This window comes from Opisthorchis viverrini (genome assembly GCF_000715545.1).
Source record: "Opisthorchis viverrini unplaced genomic scaffold opera_v5_579, whole genome shotgun sequence".
Lineage (NCBI taxonomy): Eukaryota > Metazoa > Platyhelminthes > Trematoda > Opisthorchiida > Opisthorchiidae > Opisthorchis > Opisthorchis viverrini.
Window position 1 is genome coordinate 29,775 of NW_008752244.1, and position 21,187 is coordinate 50,961.

Sequence of the window (21,187 nt, forward strand, 5' to 3'; positions counted from 1 at the left end):
TCCATTTTGGAATTACACTGGCAAGTGCCTAAAAGTCAAATAGATCAAACGCTTTCCAAACGTCGTGCCCCTCTATTGCTTTATATATATTTTTTCTCACGTAACGTTGACTATTGCTATTTACTTGAGACTACACTGCACGTCCAAGCAGGGATTTGCGCGTAGACTTGATGGATTTCGACTGATTCAATAAACAGCCCCTACGAAAAGTTTACTTTTGTGTTGAGGTATATGTGAAGGCACTTGTGTCAGACACTGTGGGGAGGACAACTTCTAAATACACAGAATTTAGTGATCCGGAACATTTTCAGTGGGCTAAACACTCTAGCTCTATACACTCTATCTATACCCGAACCACGATGCAAATGTCACTTATGGAAGCACTTCTAATGAGCCAAATCATCCATGTCCGTTTGATGTGTCCGGCCTGGTGGACACACTCCTTTCCATTAGAAAGACAACACAATTTAGGCATCTACAAGCACAGTCCTTCAGAAAAATGCATAACCAATACCATAGGCGATGCACGCTCAGTTGCAAATTATTGCGGTATTAATAGGGGGGCTCGACTGAATCCCGGCAGAACCTCCTGTTTATGGAGAACACCATAACGAGAGATTCCGGTGAGTCTCCCGGCCAATGAGCGCATTTCACCTGTTGCACGCTATTAGATTTACAAGCGGAACATAAGGTTAATGGGAAGTTGGACTCTGCGCCCACCTTTGAATACTAAGAAGAACGAAGTGGGCTGTCAGAGGATTTTCAGAAACCTTATGAGTTGAGTTTTCTGTCAAGAAAACGACCAATACCATGGTGTAGCCTACTTTGATATGAGTAGATATACCCAAAACACTAGTATGTCGGAACTAATGCATTTCTACTTATTTTCTTTACATCAAAACATCATAAATTCGACAATCCAATGGGACCTGCTGCATATTTTCATAAATTTCACTTTCGGTTGCGGAAATTTGACAGCAGAATAGACGGTATTCATCATCCCGGCTCGAGTTTGATTTAGTACTGAAATCTTTTGGCTTATCTTGAAGACAAGTTTGAGGAAACTGGCAAACTTCATGATCAACAATAACACACTGGTAAACTATCAGTATAGTCCCCAAGGGGCGAGAAATCGTAGCCCTACCGCAAAATACATGTGGGTTTTCTATCCACGTGGGGAATACACCTCAGATATACTACTTTAATGCTGAGAATTCGCAGAAAAACAAATTGACTTTTCAAAAGCTTTGCATAAGTCCCTGTCCACTGATATGCAGTTCTTCAGAATATTACTACCGAAGCATGTTCTGAGCGGGTCTTTGGAAGATATTACGAAAAAACATCTTTGTCCGACGGTCGATAATTATGACTGTCTAGATGTGCGTTACAGGGTCGTGGGCATTGATAGCAGTGGAAACAAGACTTGATTCCAGCGAGGCCATTCGGGCTTAGATAAGTGATATAGGATGAAATCATTAAGAGGGCACCAAAATAAGGAAGTTGGCTCATGTTCATTATCGCATGTACTGAAATCAATTGTGTCACACATCATCAACAGAGAAGCTACGCCATCATCCATTGTTCAGAGAAAGGCTTTCGCAAACGGATCCAAATCAAGAAAGCGTCACATTCCTACACAATTCTACCGTCACCAAAGGTTTCTGGTTTTGGTCGCAGGCTACAAAAGTGGTGAATAAGTAATGACTGGTGCAGGTACCACATGTAATATTTAGTAATTGGATAATCAAATGTGAGTACCTGGTCAGGTATTACTACCTCCCTCGGGTGTGAACAAAAAGACCAGATATTTCATCAGGGCGGCGATTCAAACTTTTGAACTCGCCAAGTGACTGCTTCTATTCCGTCAAAAGAAGCTATTGAACCGTCTAACTCACTGACCAACGGTGGAGATCATATCCAGACTTAGAAAGCATCGGTCACACAGAGTGTACAAGTTTAAAAGGCCTGTAATTTTGAAACTAAACCGATGGTTTCTGTAGAATGGGCATAAGAAATCGCTGGCTAAAATGTCCTGTGTCCTCAAATCTAAGGCAACTTAAAGTGTTCTTTATGGGTTTCAAACTGACCTGACCGATGGATCATTGGACGCTACTCCGACAAGACTGAGCTGGTTCTACAATTTTGTTGCACCCGTGTATTTTTCATTGGTCCAACGTCATTCTCTTCTTATTTAGTGATGCACTTGAGAGCCTTCTGATAAAAAACCGCACCATTCTGTCATTGTTAGTGGATGTATGAGAAAGCATGGTCCTGTACACTTGATGTGGGTCTGATATAAGCATGGTTAACGGAGTGTTTTCCCTATACCATGTTTTCTACTGAACCCAATGAACACCTTTTGACAAACCTACATCGTGGTCCACAAATCCGGGATCGCTTTCATCAGAGGCTGTTTCACCTAGATACTTCCATTTAGGACGACACATTTCCTTTTTATATACATTTCGCGGCCGGCAACAGGGAAGAGCTTGAGTAAAAGATCTATAGGAAGTCTGAAACGGTCAACCACAGTACAGTCACCGGGTCCGCGAGAGACGTGCATTGATGGTTATGTCCGTGAAATATGTCTTCGACTCGGGTAACGATGTAGAATTCCACTGGCAGTGTTTTTGCTTGTCGTACCAATACAGCGCTAGTATTTTGCTACCGCTCCAGGTTGTGTTGTTTGCACTTCACAAAACCTTGGAAACACCAGGTTTCCCCGCTTGTATCACAAGTACTGGTCCTGAACATTCTATTGAAACCGTCAAGGCAAACCATGACAGAGCCTGTTAATGGGTTCAGCTCGGGTAAGCAGAGTCGCAACATGTGGTAGTGTCGATGTGCAGTGTCGATGGTTCGATGGGCGGTTCAGAACCGAAACAGAAGTAGCCAGCTAGTTCAGCACCGGTCGGACGGAAAGGTCCTGGATGATTCTGACTATTTGGCTACGGCCTATCGGCTTACACATACCTGGTTGAAGTTCCAAGCCGAAAAATCGTTTCTCTATGCATAGCTGAGCCGGTTAGTTTTAGAAAGTCTGGATCACTCTTACAACCTGTACGCAAACTTTAATAATATCAATGTTGTTGCAGGTCAACTAATAAAAAACAGATTTTAGGGAAATTTCGCGAGTTTAAGACTGTTGCCTCTCGGATCTGAAAAGGCACTTGTGCCTAAAATTCAAACTTCTTTAAAAAATGCACTTGGACTTTACAGTGATAACATGGCCAATGAATCGGTTCACATATCGCACTGTACCACCATGACTGAACCAGACATTCATCTGACCAGTGGGATGTTTCTTTAAACGGCTCTCACAGCCGTCACCACGGCTACCTTGACAGACCCAAGTATGTATGACAGGAGAAGGCACGACCCGTCGTTTTCAGAGGTCTGCCTGTATAGATCTTAAGATAATAGATGACATGACCAGATGAATCTCGAAACGCCCACTCCACAGGGCCTTGTTGCATTACGACTCGCGGCTAATTCACTGCAGACTGGCGATGTCACCTCGTTTGGTGACAAAATGTTTGAAACCAAATTACTCAGTACAGCAACGATCCCAACGAACCCTAACTATCAGAATTCCCTTCACTAGCAAATCCCTATTGTGATATGATTATTTTTAATTGTCAAAACGTCTGAACAAAATGCAATGTCAACAGTAACAGTGAGGCGAAAGAGTGGATAGGGTCTAGTAGTCATGGAAGCAAGATTATCAGCGAATATCACTAGCACCATTGGGTTAAACTGAACAGTGCTTAACAAATATGAATGAATACGTTCCTCCAAGTAGGTTGCAACCACTTAGTTTGTGCATTATGCGCACTTAGACCGCGGATTGCATTCCAAAAAGGTTTTCATTTTATCAAAGGGATCCGGTGAACACAGCTGGTCAACAGGAATAGACAACGAACTAAATAGAACTGTCATAGATTGGTGCTTGCTTTCAGTGTCAAAATGGTGACGTAGATCGAGGTTCCAAAACATGAGGTTGTCTACTAGACGTAGGGTCCTTGTTGGGAAATACAAAAAGTATTTTCCTGAGGAAATAATTCAACTCTTCAGATGGGTGACACTAATAGCTCCTTGTCCACACACTCACAACCTACACTAACTGACAGACAAGTTTCCTACTCTAAACGGTTAATGTGCACTTCCAGTTATGTAAGGAGGTTCAGTTCTTCCCTTCCTTAACTTCGTCCATTCGCTTCGCATGAGTTCTCTCAACCCCCAACGCCCATCAGTCCACCTCATTATTCATCCTCCCCAGTCTACGCGACAGCCTCATACCAAGGCGAACCTTGTGCTCAGCCACGCCCTAACTTTCTGGCGCATCTCTTTCCACTGATTGGCAGACCGACTGTTTGGTAGATCGCTTATTCCGATCTGTCATTCCCCATTCACTTGAGGGTTGGTTGAGTGCATCCGGTCTGTTTATGTCCACGGCGGGTGAAATTCACGATTCGCCTGCCCACATTTGGAAAGTCGAATGTCTCTCGATCTCTCCGATTCCGTGGGGCACACTTTCCGAGTGACTTGCGTTCACCCACAGACCACTTCTCTCCCTCACCTCACCGGACCACCTAGATGGGAAGTGCCAGACAATTTCCGATTCAATCAAACACTGAAATCACTTCATACATTGACTAGTCAGCGTCCGAGCGAATGGCCAACCAAAACAATTAGTTGATTACCGTCTAAATCTATTTCCGTTGCCATCCGAACAACTTTCACGCTGTATTCTTTAATGGGTTGTCAGCGCCTGTCGATGTGCAGTGTGAGAATAATGTACACGTGCATCCCTAGCTGTGGGTGGTCACAGTTCGCTGGAACACTAGCAGAAGCCCGGGACCTTGATCAGCGATTACCCGATAGTTTTACTCTGGCTTGTAACCGGCACGTTTTTGTGGGTGGTCTTGGGACGCGAAGTCAGGTGGAACATCTGTGTCTGGCCTTTCGTGTGCTTTGGACTGTGCGCAACACAATAGAGAGAATTTATTTTGTGTGCTTGTCCACAATCTATTGGTACTCCAGATTATGGCTGCTGGTGCTGTGTTCGAAAAGAGCTGGAGTTTGTGGTAATAATTACCCATCAGACGTTCTGCTGACATTCGTCATCTTGGAGCAGACGGAGAGGATGGGGGAGCAGTACTGACCAAAATGTCAGTTCTAGTTGTAATGTCCAGACGTGCCGGTCTATTCGCAGTGGCTACTAGCCACAGAAACGGCTTTAAAGTTTGATTTAGAGCGGATTTATCATTACTTTAAGCTGATTTGTCCACTAGGCGTTTCCAGACTAGTCAGTTGGGGCCATCTCCTCAGCAGAGTGGAGAGTAGAGAGAGATTTACTTGAGTCTCTTGTGAAAACCAAATGGATTTGCAAATGAGTATATTTCTCGAAAACAGTCCAATTTGGGTTCAAGTAGAACATAAGATTGACGGAAACTCGGGGACTGCGCCTACCTGATGAGCCCCAAGAACTGGGAAACCGATCGTGGACTGTCCAAGAGTTTTCAGCAACCTTCTGAGTAGTTTCCTTTATGAAAACTTCATGACTCATTTTCAGCTCCATAATTCTTGGGCAAATGGTGCTAACGGTTGTTGAGTTGCCAAAACTCTTGTCCGAATGGACGATGTGCGTCAGATGATTTGGGCGTTACCACTATTGTACATTGACACAAGCCCTTAAAGTGGGTTGCGTTTAGTAGTAATAGGCCTTCTCGTATTTACTCGCGCACCCTGTGTGAATTTCGACTCCATGGAACTGCATCTTTCGGTCGTTGGTTTGTTCGCTTGGCTGAGCAGTATGCTTGTAAACAACCCGCTTCAGTGCACTGTTAGCTGAGTGGAGCTTAGCGCTGCATGTGCGTTAATATACGTGCTGTCAGCTGGATCCGATCTCCGATCAGTACTAATTGTTCGGTTATAGAGTTTTATTGATCTGGCACCTTGTTTCCTGATTGGTCGGCGACCATGTGACCTTCGAACTTGACCTCCCCTGCTGTCTTTTACTGGTCATGGTTCGAGTGGCCCTTGTCCTTGACCTCTCTGGATTCTACTTTGTGACGTTCCCTGGTGTAACTCGAAGAAGCTTCCGGTCTATTCGCAGTGGCTACTAGCCACAGAAACGGCTTTAAAGTTTGATTTAGAGCGGATTTATCATTACTTTAAGCTGATTTGTCCACTAGGCGTTTCCAGACTAGTCAGTTGGGGCCATCTCCTCAGCAGAGTGGAGAGTAGAGAGAGATTTACTTGAGTCTCTTGTGAAAACCAAATGGATTTGCAAATGAGTATATTTCTCGAAAACAGTCCAATTTGGGTTCAAGTAGAACATAAGATTGACGGAAACTCGGGGACTGCGCCTACCTGATGAGCCCCAAGAACTGGGAAACCGATCGTGGACTGTCCAAGAGTTTTCAGCAACCTTCTGAGTAGTTTCCTTTATGAAAACTTCATGACTCATTTTCAGCTCCATAATTCTTAGGCAAATGGTGCTAACGGTTGTTGAGTTGCCAAAACTCTTGTCCGAATGGACGATGTGCGTCAGATGATTTGGGCGTTACCACTATTGTACATTGACACAAGCCCTTAAAGTGGGTTGCGTTTAGTAGTAATAGGCCTTCTCGTATTTACTCGCGCACCCTGTGTGAATTTCGACTCCATGGAACTGCATCTTTCGGTCGTTGGTTTGTTCGCTTGGCTGAGCAGTATGCTTGTAAACAACCCGCTTCAGTGCACTGTTAGCTGAGTGGAGCTTAGCGCTGCATGTGCGTTAATATACGTGCTGTCAGCTGGATCCGATCTCCGATCAGTACTAATTGTTCGGTTATAGAGTTTTATTGATCTGGCACCTTGTTTCCTGATTGGTCGGCGACCATGTGACCTTCGAACTTGACCTCCCCTGCTGTCTTTTACTGGTCATGGTTCGAGTGGCCCTTGTCCTTGACCTCTCTGGATTCTACTTTGTGACGTTCCCTGGTGTAACTCGAAGAAGCTTCAGGCTTCTTGGTTTGTTAATCCACTGATAGGCTCTCTTTGAGTTTTCAGGTTGATCATTTGCACGCAGTGATGCATAACTCGACACGCATGTTGGTTGATTGCATCCGTCGTGGTGAACCATGCTTCCAAAAGTTTACTTTCTCGTCTTGTGCCTTTGCATGCCCAGACTTTTGCGTTTTCCAATTTGAACCTATGACCAGTAGAACCGCCCGTTCGTGATCGGACATCAGCTGAAGCTTGCAGCACGAATACTAACACACACGTACCGCTACACAGCACAAATACGGACGCACCGTTAGGCTCCACTCCGCTACCTAGCAGTGCACTGATGATGTCTTCTTGATTGATGAGGAAACGTTTGCAATCGACCTGCCCAACTCAATAAATCCACCAACGACTATCTAACCCATCTGAGCTTCCAAACAATCTCCCCAGTGGTTAACGTTTTGTTTCTACCTAGCCCCCTATAGTGAGCTAGTCATTGGGAGTGTTGGTTATTCCGTTCAGCTTTAGGTTATCATAAAATTTCTTGGAGGTATTGCAAAACGCAAAAAGCTAGTTGCGAGAGAGCCCACTGGCCTGATCTGTCAGACAGGCTTGTTAAGCATGTGATGCTGCCTCTATGCCATGGACGCTTCAGCAAAAGGCTGAGTTTTCCAGCTGAGAATGATCCGAGCCTTCAAAGATGTCTTAAATGTGAGGATGGGACAGTAGGTATAAGTTGTTTTTAGTTACTAAGCTTGTAGGTGTGTCAATCTGTAGCACAAAACTAATCGGGAAACCTATTCCACGTTTTATAGACAACAGACGCTGATTTCGTGCCGACTGGCATTCGATGAGATATGGTTGAAGTTTCCATGCTTTACCGGTGCACAAGATCAAGGAGCCTTTAGTTACAGAAGTGGAAAAGTAGAAGTTAACCGACTTGATTGGCCCTAGATTCATTTGAGGAAATGTGTGACAGTGGACTGTTCCTGTAGAGGAATATATGCAGTAACTCATTGGAACCTCCCATGTAAATGGGAAAGGTGCATCGCAAACGACTTCTTCAGATACTGGCCCACTCAACCCTGCACTGACGATGTCACCTTGATTGGTGATGAAACGTTTGCAATCCAACTGCCAAGCTCGGCGAACAGACCAACAACCAAACAGCGCACCCAAGCTACCTACATTCCACAACATTGTCAACTGGAATTAATATTAGCTCTACTGAGGCCAAATACTAATGTACGCTATAGATGGACATCTTATTTCCACCCTTGACGTTATTTCGTGGATTGAATTCAAGTTTTTAAACGGGCACATTTCAAACTACTGTGCTTTGCAGCAAATCCACAGCTATGCCTCCCGAATATCCGAAAGGCTTATTTAACGTCCGTAATAGAAAACACCTGAAGACATCATATTCACACAAAAGAAATATTGTAAACTTGAAATCAGAATGTAGTTGGGCGGAATTTATCAGATAAAATCAAGCATCCCTCCATACGTGCTTTTTCTTCGGTTTTCAAATGTCTTGACGACACCTGAAAATTGATCATTGTTGAGCTTGCGCTCGTAATTCAGAAAGCAATGGTGGTTCCTTCTGAAATACCGATTTTACTGTAGAAGGGAGAATGCGACTAACACGCCTAAACTGCCAAATATCAATTAAATGACCGAAAAAATGCTCAGACTGAAAAACTTGTGAATTCTTTCTACATTGGCCGACGCATTTTCCCTCCTCATTACGTTTGTCCACTTTTCCGCCCCACAAACTTTGACCGGTTTGATTAGCTGTTGTGACGTCCATTATCGCAGTCACCTGTTTTAGTTGCCCTGAGAGTATCAGCTGACATCCACGTCGGGATACTTTTGGTAACACCTGGTGATGGGGCACGAATAGTTCGTTCCACAAGTTTTTCCAAAACCATATATGCAATGAGAGTGACACCAGGGAACCAGCCTGTGTTTTTGTCGGTGTGTTTGCTCGGTTTAGCTGGTTGCTTTCGACCGGTCCCAATGGGTAACATGCACACCAACAGAATGCTACATCGGTTTGCGCTTTTGTGGACAGGCGCATTGGAATCCGTGACGGTTACGAACCGGTTCAAGCGAACCGGTTGCTGACGGCTTGAATGTTACAGTCGGATGGCGCGTATATCGACAGTGATTCCGCTTTTGATCGATTGACTTTAGCCGTTCGTTCTTCCATAGAGCATGGAAGCGTTTTCTCCCTCATTCCTATTTACAACAAACAAACAAACAACAACTGACATTTATAGTCAACGTCTTTGCCGATTTCATTATAGACAAGCAAAAGCATGTCCGTTTGACAATGCTTTTTTATCGGTGGACCGTTAAAACCAACTTATCAACTGAGTTTGTCGCATGTTTCCGGAGGTTTGTGTAGTGAACGGCGAATGAACGTTTCCAAGGGGAGAATTTAAGGAATAGATTACTCAGATTGTATGTATTTTATCAAATGATTCACGGACCGTTTGAGGCGCTACTTTACACTTTTTGTAAGGAACGAGGTCAGTGGTTGAAGATCTATCTAATGGGGACTTATTGGCAGCTAAAGTATTAACCTGAAACTGTTCCAATCAATCAACACAAATAAACCGATGATATAGAGGAGAATGTCGGTAGATCAGGTAGCGTAGATGGTCGTTGGATGGTCAACTACTAACCCATCGCACAACTACGCACTGATGGTGTCACCTCGATTGGTGATGAAACCTTTGCAACAAAATTGCCCAACTCAGTGAACAAGCCGACGACCAAACCGATGATATCCTTGCTCAAGTTATTTATAGTCTGCATTTTCTGATCTCCGTTTCACAGAATTTGCTGGCACCCGCGGTAAACCAGGATTGGCACACCGAGATCTCAAACCATCCAATATCTTTGTCAAGTCAGACTGGACATGTTGTATAGGTGACATCGGCTTTTCTATTCGCGCCGCACCCAATCCATTACCCCTACCATTGGAGGAACTGAATAACATGTACTTGCAATATGTTTCACGACCTCGACTACAGCTGGTTGTAGGAAACCAATCTACGATCCCCAGCATCATCCCTTTCGTGTCCGAGGAAAGCAACGTAGGAGTAGTGATCGAAGAACCCATTCGTGAACCTGTTCCGTCCGGAATACCACTTCAACAGCAACCTAACTCTGCTGAAGCTGAGGCACTTCAAAGACGCAGCGCAAATCTGACGTTGGACAAAGTCGAACTGTTGGACTGGTGGCCCGTCGGAGGTATCCACATAAGCACCCCTCGTTATATGGCACCCGAGGTGAGTAGAACCACACTCATTCCTGTTTGCTTTTTGTGATATGAAATGCCCCCCCCCCCCGTTGTTAGGTTTTGGCCGATAAAAGGTGATGTAGCCCAACTCGCCTCCCCGGTTATCAAACTAGGGCCTTAGAAGCATACAGAAAGCCTTGGGAGTTTTACGTTCAGCAATGCATTAAACTTTGCAGCGGAGAAATTCAGTTTTCCGTTACATATGCGTTGATCCCATGTAAAAAATGTTTCTGTTCAAATCAGTTACTCTGATCTTTGTCCCTTCCATACACATGACACAGTTCTGCTCAGGTGGCGCTCGAGAACTTTGATCCAATCTTTACCTGCTTAATGAGGGGCGGACGGTTGAGTTGATTCATGGGTTTCTGGGTGGAGCACAAACACACCAACAACCCTGCTAGCCCGTTTATTAGTTTTTCCAACAACTAGTGCCTTTGCTCCAGTTTCCCTGTCAACGACAAGTGACAAGTTATTCAGTCATTCCCCTCCCTTCCACACATTTGTTCAACCACCCGTCCGCAAACTAACACAACCAAAGTTACCTTTGGTGCATATACAGACAAAAACCGGTTCCAAAAGCACTGGTTTTATAAACTGGTACAATGCGTGCGTTGTTCGCTATTCATTCGTTGTGCGTTATTCGTTGCTCAGGCGCTTTTGACACTGGCGCCAATTGTGTTGTTCTGCCTGGTGCCTGCCTGTTTTGCTATTGTTGTTCTGGTTCATCTGTCTCAGAGATCAGTTCGAAATTTCCTCTGGTTGTTCGGATTGTTTGTTCACCCCTATCCAACCATATCCTCAAACCTTGTCTTGATCATATTGGACCAAAACTGCACGAGTGAGTCATTGTGCGCTGACTCTGATTTTGTACCGAATAGAATACAAAAATCCCTGGAGTTCGGCAATGGACAAACATTCGAAACTTCACGTAATCGATAATGCAGTAATTCTGGTGGTCTACTTGAAGCTGACCAGCTACTTGGGTCGAACTGTTAGCACAAAGGTATAGCTTGACCCAAACAGAGGCGGAACTTTTGGACATGACAAGGTTGCCTGTGGGCAGTGATTTCTGTGTTCATCTTCGAATCTCCGGTCCTTGTTTATATTTTGAATGAGAGCGTAGTTTCGAATTTTGTGGTTTACATTCCATTCTTCACATCTTTATTTGAAGAAATTAAAACCGGTGATTCTCCAAAGTACCGTCGTAATTTATCTGATTGCCTAGTTATGGAAAGAGAAAAATGAGAACGGAAAGGCAAGAGATTTAGTGCCAGCATATTGCGAACGCAGGCAATATCTACAGGGACTGTGCACCAATGACATCAGTTAGCAGCCAGATCTTGTTTCGTTTCTAGCGAAGCAGCACCACGCAGACGGTGCTTGGGCCTCTCGTAATCGCTTTCGTAACCCTATGCTTGGTCAAATTTGACCACTCTTCTGTTGCACCACTCTGAATTGGGTACGGGATACAGCACTCTTTTCAGAAGGTGATGCTTCGGTATACGCAGCACTTGACCAAACCACCGCGCCTTTTGATGCGGGACACATTTCTTCGCAGCGTTGCGAATACCTTCTGTGGATTCGTTGGAATCAGCCTAAGCGAGCTAAATTTCTTGGAGAATGGTCGTCAAAAACACGAAGACGTTCCAGTTCTGTTTACTGTGGACAGATTGTCGAAATGTCGACCTAAATTGACTGGGTCGAAGTCCACCCGAGGATGGTCTCTTTAAGCAACCGAGCGTGTCTAAACTTGACAAAAATGGAACATGGGTTGGATCTGTTTGAACTGCTGCGCTTTGGAATAAGTCGACGGTAAATAGAACGAGACTGGCTCGTTGTCCCAGTGTAAGTCTTAAAAAATAGGCGGTCCTTCTTTTGTGCTCAGCGTTTGAAAATCCGTCATTCTCGCACACGTTTCTTCACCTCGTATACAGACAGTTTGACGTTAAGCATTGGGTGAATGTGTGATGCCCACACCTGCAAAGCAACTTGGCATGTCCAGACATGTCTGTTCATTGGACTCGCTCTCGACACCTCATTTAATTTAATCAGAGTCGGTACATTGGAGGGTGCAAGGCGCTCTCAAACGAGGACAGAGCTTCATTGACGGTGGTTGCATCCGTCTCTACTGCGATGCTTCCCTGCCAACCACTGCATCTTTATCGACAGTCGGTTTCAAGGTCATTCTAAAGGATCTGCACATCTGCCACTCGGGATTCGGAATGAGAGTCCCACAAGTCGGAGCCTGAGGTTGATACAACAACAAGCTGATAGACTGCCAATGAATAAATAAAATGTGAATGACAGAATCCAGTAGATGTTTCAGCTCAGTTTTAAGGTTGTTGATCACATATATGCGAGCCGAAAACTTAGGTGTTAGGTACTCTTATAGCAAAACAGGTTTAAAAAGCAATGGAAATAATACCAAACTCAGCATCGCCAGCTGACTGACAACTCGCACGTTTTCTTAAGACCCTTCGACAGCCAGTTTCGCCCTTCTTTGGGCTCATCGGACAGGCGCAGTATCTGAGTTTCCGTCATCAATATTTTCTTCCTGAACCCAAATGATACAAAATTCGTGAAGTATATGCATTTGCACACCAGTTTTGTTTTAACAGGAGACTTAACTAGGAGACTGCGCCTAGGTGACGAGCCCCAAGAACGGTAAATCGGTCCTTGGCTGTCGAAAGTTTCCAGCAAATTTGTAAGTGGTTTCCCTCATCATCATCCGTCATTTCTAATATCGTACCGAGACAAGAGGTGGACTTCGTGCACCACGTTCAGTTGGAGTATATCATAAAAACGACAGATTCAGAAGGAGTTCATTTGTGTCTCTCGCGAAGACCAAAGTGGCGCACGAATGAGTGCGTTTCGCCTAATTAAACGAACTTTCCGGAGGGTGGTAACGATATCCCCTTGACCTTGCTTGTTAAGGTTTTGCTGCTCTGCAGTCTAACTAAAGTAATCTAATCTATTGCCACTGGTTTATCACTCATGTCGACTAAACCAAATAAAATTGTTCTCCAGTGCAGTTAAAATCCGAACTTGGAGCGAATCCACTGGGTTTCGGATAGGGAAGAATATGCCAGTGGTGCACTTTCATCTTACTTCCTAATGGAATGCACCAATATATCTAATTCTTCGGGTTCCGTCTGCAAAGGCTTACCGACAGAGAAAATTCGATAACTTCGTGTGATGGAGATCGGATGAAAGCCCAATGGACTCTTGAGAAAACTCTTCAGACACACATGGCTATTTCACAGACTCTTGCTGTTGAACATATATGTGGAATCTCATCAAAGAAACGCGCAACTCTTCCTTGATTACAAGTGTCACTTCAGGGCAAATGTGCCACTGCTCTCACCAAAATGTGTCACCGACCAGTGCTTGGAGGGACTTATCGAAATTGATACTTTCTTTTTTATTGTTAAGCACCAAGGACTGAATCTGCTAACAGTGACCGCATGTTTTCACTTTTCGTACATTTTTAGATACTCAGCAACAGCATTAGTCCATTCTGCTTCGAAGCATATCAAAGAGCCGATGTTTACAGCCTGAGTTTGATTTTGTGGGAATTAATTACCTGGGCCATTCCGCAAAGTCACTGCCCAAATCCAAGCACATTCCAGACTGAAAGTATTGACACTGGTCCTTTGGAAAAAAGCCCGGCAGCGTCACAAAACTATTTTGGGTTGAGTTCCTCACAGAGTGGAGTCGTTCTGTGTGAAGATCTGCAGCAGTTAGCCTATCAGAGAGAATGGAGGCTACACCGTGACCATATGGATTTTGCCGCCAACACTTTGGAGGACGTCATTGGCACTCCTACATCACACTCACAATCAGAGTTGCCGAATGCGTCTTCGGAAAGCATCTTGGACGTGACTGTTTCTACCAAGGTAAGTATTTGCCGAACGAACCTACTCACCTTGACAGTTTTGTTACTCATCAGTTATTGGCTCTGAACTTGCAGATTTACGTTGATGGTGGTCGCTGGCTTGTTCGCTGAGCTGGGCAGTTTGATTGCAAACGTTTCCTTACTAATCGAGGTGACATCATCAGTGCGTTATTGGGGAGCGTAGTAGTGCGTAGCGGTGGGTTAGTGGTTGTGTCCAGCTCAGCCAACGACCACCACCTACGCTATCTGAGCTACCGACATTTTCCTCTATAGATTTACGTTGGCCTACGTGGACTAGATGTCACGTGCTTGTAAAGAAGTTGCAACACTTATGTTGTAAAAACCGCTGAGTGAATTAACTCTCAAGATAAAGTGGCGTTTGAACTGCCTCTTATCTATGAGGTTAGCTAATAATCCAATTCCACACCGATTCATGAGGCCAGGGAGTGGAAGGGTACTGTTGCATTCGGTGCTAGTTACCGTTCGCTCAATCTTCTCCTCACTATCATCCTTCTACTTTCGCTATCCTCTGCTGATTAGTTCCATAATTTGATGTAATATATGGAGGAATCATGTCAACCTACAGGTTGGGAGATAGTAGTCGCCGCTGAAAGATTGTACTTCTTTAAAAAACCTACGATTACCCCAATTCGGATGTGACAAGCACTTCTAAGACTACAAAAAACATCTTTGAGCTGACTATTTTGTTAGGATATTGATCAAAGCTTTCACAGACTTGGCTGTCTTCCGAGGGTGCGGAAACATGCACAAAGCAACAAAGTATGTACTCCTCGTATACCTTTAATAATGAGTTTCCAGCTCTCATGCGATGAGTCATTCGTACGCCTAGTGTCATAGAACTAAGCGGAAACCTGTTCCAGCCAGCAGGGAAACAGAATTCTTATCCAGACTACCATCTATGGTGACAAGGGACGCATTTAATGTTTCGCTTGTTGTCATTTGTTTGGCTGTCAGAACATCCATCTGGCAGCAGTGGTGAGCAATGTGATGCCAATCGATTAGGCGTTTTGATACGGGAAAAGAACGACCACATACGTTGTTTGTGTGCGCGATATCGTTCATTGTAGTCGAATGCGGTCCCGTCGACAACGTGTCAAAGACAGCATTGGTGCATAAAGCTGCTCTTGATTGGACTTGACAGAGATAGCTACACAAAGAGCTTCTTTTGGCTGTTTGTTTTCACTCTGTGCCGACGAATGTACGAATACCCACGGCACGAACGAACAACTTTTAAATGGACTAGGGGCAATTCAACAAGAAGCGGAATGGTGTATAAACCTCGAAAGTTTCTTCCTTATAATCAGCTGGAGGTCTATCTTTAAGACCATGCTAAACCCACTTGGTGCAAAACTGAAATGTACCTAAACTTGAGAACGGTGTCTCATGGGAAAATATGGCCAGACGAAATTGATGAGAGGACGTTATGCATAGCAGTTTTCCGAGATGACTATGTGGTAGGGAGGTTGAACTAACTGGAGAATTCTCACGGTTTGGAGTAACGTCCGGTGCTGCGACACTTAGTACCGTTTAACCACGCGCTAGCCACTAGTTTTGAATCTGAACAATACGTATAGATCATAAACACTGACCTGATGCATACATCCCAGTTATTATGCTTCCACGCCACCAGTTCGGAGCCTTGCCACCTTACGGATTTGTTGGATAGCATGCACCCCCATACGCGTGAAAACAATGATGATGCCTTAGTTGAGGCATCTTCCTAAATTTGCGATCCCACTAGTTTGTCAGTGTCTTCAGGTTTTTCCCAGTAAAAAAGTGCATGTTGGTCCAATTTTCGTCCCATACGTCCGACTTAACTTAAATCATAATTTTCCATCGAATAACGTACACCTGGATCCACTCAGAGAACGCGTTTGATGTTCTGTTTACAACTGGATTTTTAGACTAGATGAATGTTTCCTTAGTGCGCCTTGAGAAGTGCAGTGGCTATATACGCGGATCAATCAAGGCCGAATAACAGTAGTTATAAGAATGCATACTACTATTGCCTATTTGGAAATTGAGAAAGGCACAATTCCATGCACTGATTGTGCCAGAGCTTATAGGGAAACAGCGTTTTGGTCTGGGCAGCGGATCGGATTATTTGCACATCCGACAAATGAGCGACAAAATGCGCATTCCCCAGCCGTTGATGGGTAGCTTTGAATTGGGAGTTTTAGGAAGGGAACACGCGCAGAATTGTACAGCAGAATTTTTTGTTATCCGGGCCTATCGTCCTGGTGACGACAGAGTGTTCTCATTAACTAGCTCTCGAAAATCTTTATATTTTTTGTAAACATAATGTATGTTTCTTCGTTTCAATGGATATAGTCAGCAAATGAACCGGATTTACAGTCAATGTTTTACCTGGTCTGCGAGCAAAACCTGAGACCGCGACTTCCTTCTATTATGGAAAATGAACTGCACAATGTCTACTTCAATGTGGAAACGCATGCGAAAGGCCAGGAGGACCCCGTAACCAGAACACATTCGGCATTGATTCACTCCCTGGCACACTTATCGTCTCCTACTCCCATACCAAATGGTCACAGTAAGTTCAGCTGAGCATTAGGCCTTGTCTGCAAATTCATTTTTATCAAACTGGTTTGGGGATAGGGTTATTCAGTGATTTTTTGATGCAAGACCGGTCTCAATTAAACAAACGTTTCGTTTAGCTGTGTATCGGACCATTTAATACGCTGAAATACCCTATAAAGCTATATCAATATGTGCTGAGAAGCTGATGAGTACTACACAACTGTTTAACTTTTGTTGATCATCGCCATCCACGCACGACTGATGGTTGAAAACTGAGTGGGGAATGCACAAATACTATCAAAGCATATGAATAGATTAGTTCGGTTCAGAAACGTGCGTCGGATTGTAGCAGTCTTAGGTGCTACACCGTGTTTCAACAAGAACAAGGAGAATGATGGAATGAGATCCAGGCGTTGGATTCACTGGCCAAATCTGTGCAATGAAAGCAAATGGATTTATTTGCTGGGTATGTCAGGAAATGAGACGATAGATTTGGCACAAGACCGCCACTCGCAGTGTGTGATGGCCAGCTACACATGCATTCCAACTTTTATCAGTCTAAAACCCGTTATCAACTTCTGACTGTATAGATAGATGTGTTTAGGATGAAAAAGCTTAGCCCGTGAGTGCCTACTTACTGAGGCTTTTCAGACCGCACCCCAATAGTTTGTACGCTTTTGACAGCTGTATTACCTGTTGAGTGAAAAAAACAACAGGAATAAAACTGCTGATATCGTTGAATGCCAAATAGGCTGGGACCCAAAAATAATAGATAGACTTCAGGTTTTATGTATGAGCTTTAGGCGCCATGCCAGTTTTGCATACTTCACTAGGTCTTCTCAGTTCAGTCACAACCATGTTTTCAATGTTTTTCTGTACGAACCACTAGATCATCGCTTCCATTCAACTCTGTTCCACTCAAAGCCTAATGCAAGTCCATTAGAGGCACTATTGGTAGGATCTTATCGCGGTGCACAGGAGTGGCGACAGGCTGAATAATGAACGTACTCACATAACCTCACTCCCTCCCTGTCAATGGGACACACGATAGCATGCACGGGGTCTATTCAACTACTTACCACCAACAAACACCTGATGGCGTCTTTTCAGCACCATCCGTCTACAACCGATGACCTAGCTGGCAGTTGTTTTTGTGCGTTGTCCGTGTTATTGATACGCTGGCATTGTTGACCGAGTGGACAATGTACAAAGTACGCATTTGTTCTCCACTGCTGTTGTGCATTGTTCTCCGTCTTGGCGTTCGTCTCAAAAATGGATACTGCGTTTGTGGACGCGTTGTGGGGTCATTGGTATTTGTGTCTACTTTGTGGACGGAGCCAGTGGTCATAGCCTGTACTGTGTCGAATGCCAACCACCTTCTAGAAGGAGCGCCTCATGCTTAAAGCATAAAATATGTTGGACAGACGAAGCACATCTTGTGGTTACGGAAAGCTCAAACGCTGTAAAAAAAGGATATCCTAATGAAGTAGGCGTATCACTGCCTGGGACTGGAAAATTGTTTACTTTGGCTTTTAAATAGTCTAATAGCCTGAACACAACTGATTTCCACCTAACATGTCCTGTTTACAACCAACTGGAAAACGTTTGGAACCGATTGAGTTGTCACCGTTTCAGAAAGGTTTGGTAAACAATCCACCTGTTGCCCTGTTTAATTTCAAAAGTTCAGCCATCGGTTCTGCTTAGATATTAAACTATTTTTTAGAGTTTCTTTTGAATCCCAATGATGGGAAGGGTTTTACTAGTAGCCATGTTTAACATACACGTTTTTCTGGTACCATCATGGACATTGTACACTTCTCTCGTTTTGCTAACCAGATCTCTTCGCATATCCACATGCATTACTAGTTCATGACTCCATAACAGTGTCATGGCTCTCTGATCAAATTCTTGCTTACAGGTCACCCTTTAACTAATCAGATTTAGCCTTTCTCTAAATGGATCTACCAGACTCTGATACTCTTTATGAGGCAATAAATGGTCGTTCTGAAAAATTACTCAAAGTTTGAAATCCTCTTTGGAAATAGATTCATGCCTATTCGAACAAACGATTGACTAGTGTTGGTTGATGCGGAAAAGACTTCATGTGGATGTGTCAATTAGATGTATGGTGACGTTAGATAGTACCAGAATGTTCCCACCGACGAGAGAGTCACGTGCGGTTATGTGCAAGGCGGGGTGCTTATAATTGATCTAAAAAGCATCCTGCATCGTATCAAATGAGGTCGATGTTAATCCGCAGCACGTTTCTCTCTGAGCTAAGCAGTTTGTGTACTGTAGCCGGTATGTACCCATTCAACATTCAGCTGATCAGTAACCTCGGGGATCTTGGTGGAATGCCACTTAAGTGACCTTCACCTTTTTATACTCATGATTATGGGCATCAGAAGTGATCTCGAAAGCCAGACCCAGATAAAATGAATGACGTACATGAATGGAATGCTTAACGGAGGTTCTACCAAATGGAAAATTTTTACGTGTACTGAAAATCAATTTCCTGGTGGGATAAACATCTATAGATAACTGGACATTGTTAACTCAAGATGTTCGCAGCACGTAATCTACTCGTCAATTCCACCTACTCCTAACTCAGCATAAAGAACTGAATATATCACTTTTGCCCATCTTCACATCGGTCTCTTCCGAACAGTCCTTCATGTGTCCCCAGAACTATCCACAAATATTAGTCAATCCGGCAGGCTTCGAACGTCCATGACGCCAGCTGACTGGATTGCCTCAACAGGGGTCGATACATCAGAGACACTTGCTGAGTCGTTGTTTAAATCGTTGGAGGAACCAACCACAAAGTCCCGAGTACCAACACCGTTCAGATAAGGTGAACAAAAGTCGAGTCGAATATCCCTCCGTTTTGTTTTGAGTTAAACGGAGAAATGGTGCCAGTAAAGGGGCAGGACAATCTTACAATCCCCAGAGCTACCCATATCTGCAAGCAAGATTGTGCAACAGGATGCAATGTATATGTCTGAGATGTTCGGGAAAGTTGACCAACTTTTACCTTTCAAGGGCTGGCGCCATAACTAGAAAAGTTAAGTTGCTTAGATCGGTTCTTTCCGGACTCATTGAGGAATTCAAAGTACATCTCTTCCGAAGCCCAGTTTGACATGGCAAACATGGTGGAGTGCTAGAGGACATGTCTGCGAATCGGTGTAAACCGAACCTGAAAGTTTTGTCCAATACACATACCCTACCATTCAGTTCGTTCACTGCGGAATTCACTTGGTTTCGACCTTGAAAAATCTAACTGGCATCCACGAATCTGGGATTCGTAAGAGGAGACGCAAACCAAGAGAGGAGTCTCCTCAAACCTTAACACACATTCTTGAACTCCCAGTTGTTTTACTTGGTCACTTAATTGGTTATATGTCAAGGTCCTTGTCTCTCAATGAGGTTTATTCCTCAGCCTATCGTGAACAAATAAATATATTGCTAGTGAACCTTAACAAGGTTAATTCTAGGATCCTAAGCCCTCCCATCCATTCTGTTTGGAAAACTCGTTTCGGTGTGAAAGTAGCAAAGCAGAAATTGGGGATTGTGAATTAGTTGTAACAGACTGACTAGCCATTTAGCCAAGGTGTGACAAGGAGGATGAGGCATATCGAGGATGGATCGCGAACTGGTTTCACCACTCAGGGTGTCGGCGTCAGGCCTTCTTACCAAGAGCCACAATCAGATTGCTATTTTCGGTAAAATTTGGTCAAGTAAACACGTGTCAACCGTGAAATGATGCTTCCACCATTGAAGAAGAAGCTGAAGAGATGGACGAGCATTACAAAGCAATGCTTTGTTGTTTCTTTCGCTTAGTGGTCTTGAGCACGCATCTGGTGAACAACTACGTGGCATGACAAGCAGCTTCTACTAGAATTTTTGCGAACTGGATTTCCCTAAGCACCACTCTGTGGAACTAGTATGTCGGTACTGATGCAGGACTTGTTCTTTCTTCAGCCTTCAGATTTTGGAAAGCCTCTTAGGTTGACCAGACTATCACAGTAGCGAATCGGCTGATTCGATGAAGAGTCGTGAACCATTTTAACTTCAACCAATGCACACATCAGACGATGCATTATTGATTCCAAGGCACCTGTTTTTAGCAAAACGGTCACATGCTTCGTGTGTGTGTGTGTGAATTTATTCATGTGTGCTTGTTTGTGCTCACACGGCCCCGTGTGACTCCTGTTCATTGTTCAAACGCCTTTATCTTCGCGGCAAGCATCTCGTGAACTTCAGACCAGCAATTCATTCTAAGAGAACTGTCACGGATAGGACACTCCCAAACACTTGTTCCAACCGAAGATCATGTAGGAAAGACATTGGCGCTGTGACTCAAGAAATGATGTCTTCAGCCTCAGGGGCTAGTTTTAGATCGTATACTCAGGAAAAAAAATCACCCATGA

General features: G+C 44.1%; 1 protein-coding gene across 1 annotated transcript in view; it reads left to right on the forward strand.

Moving 5' to 3' along the window:
* The window catches only part of T265_11784 (hypothetical protein), a gene marked incomplete at both ends in the record, with an annotated part of 56,478 nt that overhangs the window by 24,978 nt on the left and 10,313 nt on the right, over positions 1 to 21,187 (forward strand). The window contains 3 exons of the mRNA XM_009178544.1: positions 9,838 to 10,292; positions 13,795 to 14,199; positions 16,551 to 16,770. Coding sequence (XP_009176808.1) covers positions 9,838 to 10,292; positions 13,795 to 14,199; positions 16,551 to 16,770 — 1,080 coding nt within the window. The remainder of the gene's footprint in view (positions 1 to 9,837; positions 10,293 to 13,794; positions 14,200 to 16,550; positions 16,771 to 21,187) is intronic.